Genomic DNA, 10,106 nt, shown 5'->3' with positions numbered 1-10,106 from the left:
GCTCACTGCAACCTCCACCTCCCGAGTTCAAGTGATTCTCAAGCCTCAACTTCCTGAGTAGCTGGGATTACAGGCGTGCGCCACCACACCTGGCTAACTTTTGTATTTTTCATGCAGATGGGGTTTCACCATGCTGGCCAGGCTGGTCTTGAACTCCTGACCTCAAATGATCCGTCCGTCTTGGCCTCCCAAAGTGCTGAGATTATAGGCATGAGCCACCGTGTCCAGCCTGAGTCTTGAAGTATTAACCCTGTTCTCTGAAAGGATGCAGGGACTGAAAGTGGTTAAGGGGGCTGTATCACTGTGGTCATGGTCCAATAGATTATGTACCCTGGATCCTTGCAGGGACTCTGCCTCAGTATTCTAGATTCTGACTGGGCCCTAGAAGTACTGGAAACCCATTGTGGAATGTTGAATGGAATCCTGGAAATCATTCAGTCCAACTCCCATCACTTTCTAAGTATGGAAACAGAGGCCCAGAGATGTCAAGAATTTCCTCATTGTCTTGAGATTATGTAGCAAATCATAGGTTCAACTCAAGCATGAACTCAGGCGTCCCAACTCAGATTTGAACTAAGCTTTCCTTAAACTCTGGCCTTGTCCCTGAGCCATCTGACTGACTTGTTGTGGCCCTGGCAGGTTGGGGGCATGTTTGACACAGTGCAGCGCAGCACCCAGCAGACCACGGAGTGGGCCATGCTCCTCCTGGAGATCATCATCAGCGGCACTGTCGACATGCAGTCCAACAAGTAAAGCATCCCCACCTGCTCCCTGCAGTTTCATACCCAAGAGGTTCCCCCTACTCCCACGTCAGTTGCACCCACTGAGATTGGTGTGGCTGTTACTGTGGACTCCGTGGCCCTGGGCTCCCCATATGGTTTTGGTGCCCTCGGGATGACATATTAAGCACCTCTCCCTGTTTGTGTCCTCTACTGAGGCCTTTTTCTATCTTCACCTCTTTCTTCTCTGGTTTTCTCTCTGGCTTCCTGTCTCAGTGAGCTCTTCACTACTGTGTTGGACATGCTGAGCGTGCTCATCAATGGGACATTGGCTGCAGACATGTCTAGCATCTCCCAAGGCAGCATGGAGGAAAACAAGCGTGCATACATGAACCTGGCAAAGAAGCTACAGGTGAGCAGAGGAGGCAGGGACAAGGTTTGCGGGTACCGGAATCTGCTGTCCAGCCTCAGGAACTTGCTTCTGGCTTGAGCCCTCTACCTTTCCTTCTCACGTCTATCTTTTATTTGTTACTCATGCCATGAGCATTTACTGAGTGGGGGTCTTCTCTGTGCCAAGTTCTGTGCTGTCCCCTGAGACTTCCCATCCCTGTTTTCTGTATCTCTGAACTCTTGTCCCATCTTCCTATGCCTGCAGAAGGAGTTGGGGGAACGCCAGTCAGACAGTCTGGAAAAGGTTCGCCAGCTGCTGCCACTGCCCAAGCAGACCCGAGACGTCATCACGTGTGAGCCTCAGGGCTCCCTTATTGATACCAAGGGCAACAAGATTGCTGGCTTCGATTCCATCTTCAAGAAGGAGGCATGTTCCATTGTCTGCCCATGTCCCTTGCCTTTTTTCCCCTTTGGGCAAGAACTTTCCCTGCATCAGCTCTGTAGCTCCAACAGACTCATCAGATTCAGGAGCCCATCCAGTCTCTGCCAGTGAACACCATCTCTGGGGTTTTCAGCAAATCACTTAACTTTCCTTACATTTCATCTCCATCTCTGGAGTCCCAGCCTCTTTCCTTCACCCTGCCCTCATCTTTTAACATACCACCCATTTCTCAATACCCTACCCTCCTCTTTCCTCTGCTCCACCTGCCTCATGTCCTACCCCACCCATCTATCTGGCCGACAGCCTGTATCTCTTTTATTTCTGTGTTTCTCTCCCTACACCCACCCATCTCGGCACAGTTTTATCTTTTCCCTCTCTGTCAGTTGCAGTATTTGTTGAGTAACCATAATTATTGTGTATAGTTTAAAACCCAAAGTCTAACTCCTTCATATATACATTCTCTTCATCTGTCTTCCTAGTCCATCTGTCTCTTTTCCTCTGTCTCTGTCTCTCTCCATGTCTGACTCGTTTGCCTTTCTTTGTCTCTCCACCTTTTTGTCTCTTTTCCTGTTTCTGTCTCTCTCTCTGACTCTGTCTTTCTCTGCCTGCCTAAAGGCAGAATCTCTCCCTGCCTTCCTCTCTCTCTTTCTCTGCCTTCCTTTTTCTGTCTCCCTCTGAATGTCAATCCCTCTCCCTCCCCACTTCCTCTCTGGCTTTCTCCCCAACCCCTTTCTCTCCCGGTCTCCGCTTCTCTCCCCACATGCCCGCCGCCCGCCCCGTTCATTCGTCTCCTCTCCTGGTCCCGGCTGGCTTCATCTTGCGCCTCCACACCTCTCCCTGTCCCCCACCCTTCACTCTCTCCCTGCATAACTCTCTTCTGCATGTATGTGTGTATCCATGTCTGTCTGCTTCTTACCATCTCTCCTGAATCTACCTATGACTTTCTACCCACTCCTACAAGTGCTTGTGGTCTCTCTTGTGTTTTCTAAGTCCCAACAGCTTACTGTTTTTCATTTTCTGGAGCAGGGTCTACAGGTTTCCACCAAACAGAAGATCTCGCCCTGGGATCTTTTTGAGGGGTTGAAGCCGTCAGCACCGCTCTCTTGGGGCTGGTTTGGAACAGTCCGGGTGGACCGGCGAGTGGCTCGAGGAGAGGAGCAGCAGCGGTTGCTGCTCTACCACACACACCTGAGGCCCCGGCCCCGCGCCTATTACCTGGAGCCACTGCCACTGCCCCCAGAAGATGAGGAGCCCCCTGCTCCTACCCTGCTAGAGCCTGAGAAAAAGGCTCCAGAGCCCCCCAAAACTGACAAACCGGGGGCTGCTCCACCCAGTACTGAGGAACGCAAGAAGAAGTCCACCAAGGGCAAGAAACGCAGCCAGCCAGCTGCCAAGACAGAGGTGAGCGTCTCCCCCATGACGGTTCTCCCACAGCCTCTTACTTCATGACGCTCCAGTTTCTGGTTTGTGGGAGGGGTGGGGGCGCATAAGGAAGGGGTGCCATTAGAATCATAATAAAAATTAACCATGTACGAATCCAGCTCCTCTTTACCTCATTCTCCCCCAGCTCCCCAACCCCACTCAGCTACAACCCACTCACCCTCTTCTTCTGTCACTCACACAGGACTATGGAATGGGCCCGGGTCGGAGCGGCCCTTATGGTGTGACAGTGCCTCCAGACCTCCTGCACCACCCAAACCCTGGTTCCATAACCCACCTTAATTACAGGCAAGGCTCCATAGGCCTGTACACCCAGAACCAGCCACTACCTGCAGGTGAGTGCCAGCCACTAGGAATGCTGGAGGGACCTAGGTGTATACTCCCCCTGCCCAAAGGATGATGCCATTCCCCTGAGGAGCTATGGATGTCAAGGACACTGAGCAAGAGACAGAGGGATGAGGAGCCTAGAGGTCAGCCCACTCTCCTTTCCAGGTGGCCCTCGTGTGGACCCATACCGCCCTGTGCGCTTACCAATGCAGAAGCTGCCCACCCGACCGACTTACCCTGGAGTGCTGCCCACAACCATGACTGGCGTCATGGGCCTAGAACCCTCCTCCTATAAGACCTCTGTGTACCGGCAGCAGCAACCTGCGGTGCCCCAAGGACAGCGCCTTCGCCAACAGCTCCAGGCAAAGATAGTGAGAGGGGCAGTAGGGAGGGCTGTCAGGGAGAGGGGCTTTTGAGGGTCACAGGACTGAGGAGACACGGGATCTTCACAAGGACACTCAAAGCAGGAGACACAAGAGATGAGATGGCAGCAAGCATTTCCTGAGTTTGAGTTGTTCTCTTCTCTCCCTTTAGCAGAGTCAGGGCATGTTGGGACAGTCATCTGTCCATCAGATGACTCCCAGCTCTTCCTACGGTTTGCAGACTTCCCAGGTAAGAGCCTGGGATTGTGAGACTCGGGGGATGAGGCAAGCTGCTTTGCATACTCTCAGCCCTGATTCCCTCTCTCCTCTTTCCCTCCAGGGCTATACTCCTTATGTTTCTCATGTGGGATTGCAGCAACACACAGGCCCTGCAGGTACCATGGTGCCCCCCAGCTACTCCAGCCAGCCTTACCAGAGCACCCACCCTTCTACCAATCCTACTCTTGTAGATCCTACCCGCCACCTGCAACAGCGGCCCAGTGGCTATGTGCACCAGCAGGCCCCCACCTATGGACATGGACTGACCTCCACTCAAAGGTACCCAAAGTAGTGGTGAGCTAGGAAGACATGCAGAGGTATAAGGGAGCATTTGACTTGGGAAAGCCCATGCCTGAAGGTGATGGGACTGGTCAGAACTTTCAGAGACATCAAGAATACTTATCTGGCCACATAGCCCATAACCACAGAAGTCTCAAGCTGGAAGGGACCCTGGAGACCAATAGTTTCATGTGTACTTCCTTAACAGTTCTTTGAGGCCCAGAGAGGGGAAATTGTTTATCTGACTCATGGAAAAATCTGGGCTGTGTGGTAGCTCACACTGGTAGTCCCAGCACTTGGGGGCCCAGTCAGTTGGGTCCGGGAATTCGAGGCCAGCCTGGGCAACATAGGGAGATCCCATCTCTAAAAAATATATATATATATATTTTTTTGAAACAGAGTCTCACTCCAGTTGCCCAGGCTGGAGTGTCGTGGCACGATCATGGCTCACTGCAGCCTCGACCTCCCAGACTCAGGTGATCCTCCTGCCTCAGCCTCCCAAGTAGCTGGAACTACAGGTACACACCACCACGCCCAGCTAATTTTTTGGATTTTTAGTTGAGGTGGGGTTTCGCCATGTTGCCCAGGCTGGTCTTGAACTGAGCCACCACACCTGGCCAGAAAAAATATTTTTTTAATTAGCCGGGCATGGTGGTGCTTGCCTGTAGTCCCAGCTACTCAGGAGGCTGAGGTGGGAGGATTGCTTGAGCCTGGGAGTTTGAGGGTGCAGTGAGCTGTAATCACACAATGAGCCAAGATTGCGCCACTGCACTGCAGTGGTGACAGAGTGAGACCCTTTCTCAAAAAAAAAAAAAAAGAAAAGAAAAAGAAAAAGAAAAATAATATCTGGAGTTCATAGATGAACTACATGATAAGGAGTCATAAAGCCGGTACTGGCTTTAAATACCAGGTTGAATACCAGGATGGACTAATGAACGAATCCTCCCACCATGGTTAACGTTAGTCAAGCCTTAGTTCAGGCCTTTCAACTATGTTTAGAGACTCCGAAGCTTGGGATTAAGAACACTGGGGAGTGGACTAACTGCCCATTGTGTGGCCAGCACTATACCAGGACTGGGTGAGGTGAAGAAAGATAGCAAAAAACCCCCAAAATACATAGTTCCTCACTACAAAGAGTCTTTACTATAGCTGGGGAGATGAGACTTACAGAAGAACATTGAGAGAACACTCTGAGCAAAGATATAATCAGGTATGCAGTTGTACGCTATGAGGTAAAATGCGGATTGAGAAAAAGTACGGGCTAATATCTGTGGGCCTGACTCATCAGAGAATGTTTCATGAAGGAGGTCAGCCTTGAGCTGGCCTTTGAAGAATAGCTGTGATTGGGATTTGTGAAGAAGAGGAAAGGGCATTCCAGGTAGAGGATGTAACATGAACAAAGACATGGGGACAAGCATGAGGATGGTGTCTGGGGAGAAGGGCCTGGATGGAGTGTAAAATCTGTGCTGGGGAAGTCACTGGGGCTAGGCTAGGAGGGGGCAGGCTGCGAGATGGCCTTGAATGCTCAGCTGAAGAATTGAGACACAGTCCCAGAAAGGGTTCTTTTGATCAGAAGAGTGATAGGAGGAGTTGGGTATGTTGCAAGACTCCTTGGAATGAATGGATAGCATGTGTACTGGAAGGTGCAAGAAGAAGACTTCAGGCTGGGCGCGGTGGCTCATGCCTGTAATCCCAGGACTTTGGGAGGCCCAGGTGGGCAGATGACCTAAGGTCAGGAGTTTGAGACCAGCCTGGTCAACATGGTGAAATCCCGTCTCTACTAAAAATACAAAAATTATCTGGGTGTGGTGGCATGCGCCTGTAATTCCAGCTACTCGGGAGGCTGAGGCAGGAGAATCGCTTGAACCTGAGAGGTGGAGGTTGCAGTGAGCCGAGATTGCATCATTGCACTCCCGCCTGGGCGACAGAGTGAGACTCCGTCTCAAAAAGAAAAAAGAAGTCTTGAGACAGGGAGCCTGGCCAGTAGACTCTTGCAGTGATATAGAGGTGTAGCAGAACAACTTGAAATGTTACTGGGGAACAACAACAGCAACAGCAAAAAACCTCAATGAGTGTTTATAGAATGCCTATCTTTTTTTTTTTTTTTTTTTGAGATAGATTCTCGCTCTGTCATCCAGGCTAGAGTTCAAGCAATTCTCCTGCCTCAGCCGCCCGAGTAGCTGGGATTACAGGCGCCCACTACCACGCTCAGCTAATTTTTTTTGTATTTTTGCTAGAGACGGGGTTTCACCATGTTGGCCAGGCTGGTCTGGAACTCCTGACCTCAAGTGATCCGCCCGCCTCAGCCTCCCTAAGTGCTAGGATTACAGGTGTGAGCCACCGTGCCCAGCCCTATTTTTCATTTTTGTAAGAGAAAAAATAGCTAATGCAGAATTGAAAAATTCCTAACCATTAAGGTTATGAGACACTAAAATAGAGTATCATCTTATGCAACTTATTCCCCAGACTGGAAGTCTGGTTAGTGACAAGAGGAATGAATGAAATAACCTGCTAACGTTTCTTTCAGGTCAGGGGCCCAAAGTTTATACTGACCCCCTCTCCCTACCTCCCTCACGCCTTGACCTCTGGTCCTCTTGTCTTTGGAGGTTTTCACACCAGACACTGCAGCAGACACCCATGATAAGTACCATGACTCCAATGAGTGCCCAGGGCGTCCAGGCAGGCGTCCGCTCAACAGCCATCCTACCTGAGCAGCAACAGCAGCAGCAACAGCAGCAACAGCAACAGCAGCAGCAGCAGCAACAGCAACAGCAACAGCAGCAGCAGCAGTACCACATCCGGCAGCAGCAGCAGCAGCAAATCCTGCGGGTAAGGCACTGGGGAAATTGCATCTGGGACCTGGGAGCCCGGGGAGGAGGAGAGGCACAAGTTCTTCCCACACAGTTACCAAGACTAAACAAGGCAGTGTATCAAAACACCTAGCAGAGCAGCTGGCCTCTAGTGGTGCTGGAGAAGTTAGTTTCCTACCCTCCCCCTTTTTGTTTTCTGGGAATCATAGTAGGAGAGAGCTGGACATTGTCCACTGGGTACCCTAGATTTGGTTTCTTTCTGGGCAGCTGTCTAAAAAGGGAAGGCAGTAGACCCCGAGCTCCCACCCTGCTTCCTCATCCCCTGCCCTCAGCCCTCCAGTTCTGAGTCTTAGCTTCCTCCCTCTGCTCCTTGTGAAGTATCTTTTATGTTCTTATAGCAGCAGCAGCAGCAGCAACAGCAGCAGCAGCAGCAGCAGCAGCAACAGCAGCAGCAGCAGCAGCAACAGCAACAGCAGCAACACCAGCAGCAACAGCAGCAACAGGCGGCTCCTCCCCAACCCCAGCCCCAGTCCCAGCCCCAGGTAGCTACTGGACTAGAGCCCCAGGCTCAGGGACAACTGCCCAGGTTGGGCATGCAGCCAGTGAACTGGGTTGGGGACAGTATGGAATAGGGTAGAGGTGGGAGGCAGGGCATGGCACCCTAAAGAGGGATTGGGAGGCCAGGCGCGATGGCTCACGCCCGTAATCCCAGCACTTTCGGAGGCCGAGGCGGGTGGATCACTTGAGGTCAGGAGTTTGAGAACAGCCTGGCCAAGATGGTGAAACCCCGTCTCTACTAAAAATACAAAAAAAAAAAAAAAAGCCAGGCATGGTGGTGGGCACCTGTAATCCTAGCTACTTGGGAGGCTGAGGCAGAGAATTGCTTGAACTTGGGAGGCAGAGGTTGCAGTGAGCCGAGATCGCACCACTGCACTCCAGCCTGGGGGATGGAGCGTGACTCTGTCACAAAAACAAAAACAAAAACAAACGGATTGGGAAAGGAGGTTGAAGAAGGAGATAAGTTAGACTTCAGTCTTCCACTTCCTGTTTCCACCCAGTTCCAGCGCCAGGGGCTTCAGCAGACCCAGCAGCAGCAACAGACAGCAGCTTTGGTCCGGCAACTTCAACAACAGCTCTCCAGTAAGCCTGCCTGCCTTCCCAAGGAGAACCCCATGGAATAAATTTAGGGGGCGGGGTGGGCCAAAGTAGCTGAAAAGATGGCTTCAGGCCCAGGTTATGAGAGGAGGCATTCCATTCCATCCCCTTCCCTTGATACCTGAACAGCTTTCCTCGTGCATACCCACACCCCTGCCTGGTCTTCCATCCCTGATAATCTCTGGTTTTTCACAGATACCCAGCCACAGCCCAGTACCAACATATTTGGACGCTACTGAGCCACCTGGAGGAACTGCTTGTGCACTGGATGTGGCCCCACCCTTTCCTCTTAATTCCCAATCCCGTTCCTGGGCTAGCACCAGTAGTGATTGGGGCCCTTCCCTCAGGCTCCGTTTTTAATAAGTTTTTAGTATTTTTGTTAATGTGAGGCATTGAGCTGTTGGGTTTTGTATATTATTTATATAGAGACCCCAGAGCTGTTGCACCCAATACACAGAGCTTCTTTGCAAAGGGAATGTGTGAGTTCTTCATGTCTGGGAAGGGTGGTCTCTTGGGAGAATGCTGGGGGCTGGATCAACAAGTCAGAGTCTTCATTCTATTCCGATCATCTCCCCTGTTTACCTTACACTCTAAATTTCTTTTTTTCTTTCTTTCTTTCTTTTTTTTTTTTTTTTTTTTTGAGACGGAGTCTCACTCTGTCACCCAGGCTAGAGTGCAGTGGCGATATCGGCTCACTGCAACCTCCTCCTCCCAGGTTCCAGCGATTCTCCTCCCTCAGCCTCCTGAGTAGCTGGGATTACAGGTGTGTGCCATCACACCCGGCTAATTTTTGTATTTTTTTTAGTAGAGACAGAGTTCCACCATATTGGCCAGGCTGGTCTCGAACTCCTGACCTCGTGATCTGCCTGCCTCAGCCTCCCAAAGTGCTGGGACTACAGGCGTGAGTCACCGCGCCTGGCCTAAATTTCTTAATTCTAATTGGATTGCTACCCTCTCTTCCTCTTCAACATGGCAACACGTTAAAGTACAGGCCCTTAGTCTCTCTATTTATTTTTGAGACGGAGTTTTGTTCTTGTCACCCAGACTAGAGTTCAGTGGCACAATCTCGGCTCACTGCAACCTCTGCCTCCCAGGTTCAAGTGATTCTCCTGCCTCAGCCTCCCGAGTAGCTGGGATTACAGGCATATGCCACCACGCCTGGCTAATTTTTGTATTTTTAGTAGAGACAGGGTTTCACCATGTTGGCTAGGCTGGTCTTGAACTCCTGACCACAGGTGATCCACCCACCTCGGCCTCCCAAAGTGCTGGGATTACAGGCATGAGCCACCACACCTGGCCCCTTAGTCTTTTAAGAAGCGGCAGTGAACCTTCTCAACTAAATGTTGCAACGTAAGCTTTCCTCCATGGGGGATATACCACTGGGATTGAGGAGGGGCCATTAGGCCAGGGGAAACATCAATGGAACCTGATTCTTCCACAACACCCCAGATGTTGGGCCTCAAACAAGCTGGGGAAGGTGGAGATGACAGACGCTGCCTACGCTTCTTGTCATCTTGTGTGGTCCCCATCATGCACCAAGTGGCATACCTTTCATAGGACAGAGAACTTCCCTGAGAGTCACATGCCTGGATGAAAAATTGCCCTCCATTGGCATGTGCCATCATAGAATGGGTCGTGGAAGGACTGGTTGGTTCTAGGAGGAAGAAAGACCAGTAAAAATAAGCACCCTTTCTCTCTGCCCTGCTGCCAGAACTGCCTGTTCTCACATGACCCACCTTGGCAGTTACCCAGGATGACTATTGCTCGCTCCCATTTTACAGTAGAGAAAACGCAGAACTGTTACCCCAGAGTCACATTTGGAGCTGTGGCAGGGCCATTCTCGCCCTCTTGCTTTCCAGTTTGAGTTCTAGATCCAAGGCTGTCCAGGAGAGCCAACTTGTTT

At 51.1% G+C, this 10,106-nt stretch overlaps 1 protein-coding gene across 1 annotated transcript in view; it reads left to right on the top strand.

Annotated features, from left to right (window-relative positions):
* MED12 (mediator complex subunit 12) overlaps positions 1–8,679 on the top strand; it is a 23,760-nt gene extending 15,081 nt beyond the window's left edge. The window contains exons 29-40 of the mRNA XM_011943179.1: positions 640–749; positions 996–1,131; positions 1,375–1,536; positions 2,578–2,952; positions 3,176–3,326; positions 3,484–3,680; positions 3,853–3,930; positions 4,021–4,238; positions 6,845–7,067; positions 7,450–7,590; positions 8,107–8,188; positions 8,399–8,679. Of these exons, the coding sequence (XP_011798569.1) occupies positions 640–749; positions 996–1,131; positions 1,375–1,536; positions 2,578–2,952; positions 3,176–3,326; positions 3,484–3,680; positions 3,853–3,930; positions 4,021–4,238; positions 6,845–7,067; positions 7,450–7,590; positions 8,107–8,188; positions 8,399–8,442 (1,917 nt within the window). The 3' untranslated portion in view covers positions 8,443–8,679. The remainder of the gene's footprint in view (positions 1–639; positions 750–995; positions 1,132–1,374; positions 1,537–2,577; positions 2,953–3,175; positions 3,327–3,483; positions 3,681–3,852; positions 3,931–4,020; positions 4,239–6,844; positions 7,068–7,449; positions 7,591–8,106; positions 8,189–8,398) is intronic.
* Positions 8,680–10,106: the final 1,427 nt, after the last annotated feature.

Source organism: Colobus angolensis, unplaced genomic scaffold (assembly GCF_000951035.1).
Source record: "Colobus angolensis palliatus isolate OR3802 unplaced genomic scaffold, Cang.pa_1.0 Scaffold216, whole genome shotgun sequence".
NCBI classification, from domain to species: domain Eukaryota; kingdom Metazoa; phylum Chordata; class Mammalia; order Primates; family Cercopithecidae; genus Colobus; species Colobus angolensis.
The sequence above is the reverse complement of the archived record's forward strand: the minus strand, read 5'-3'. Positions and strand labels throughout refer to the sequence as shown.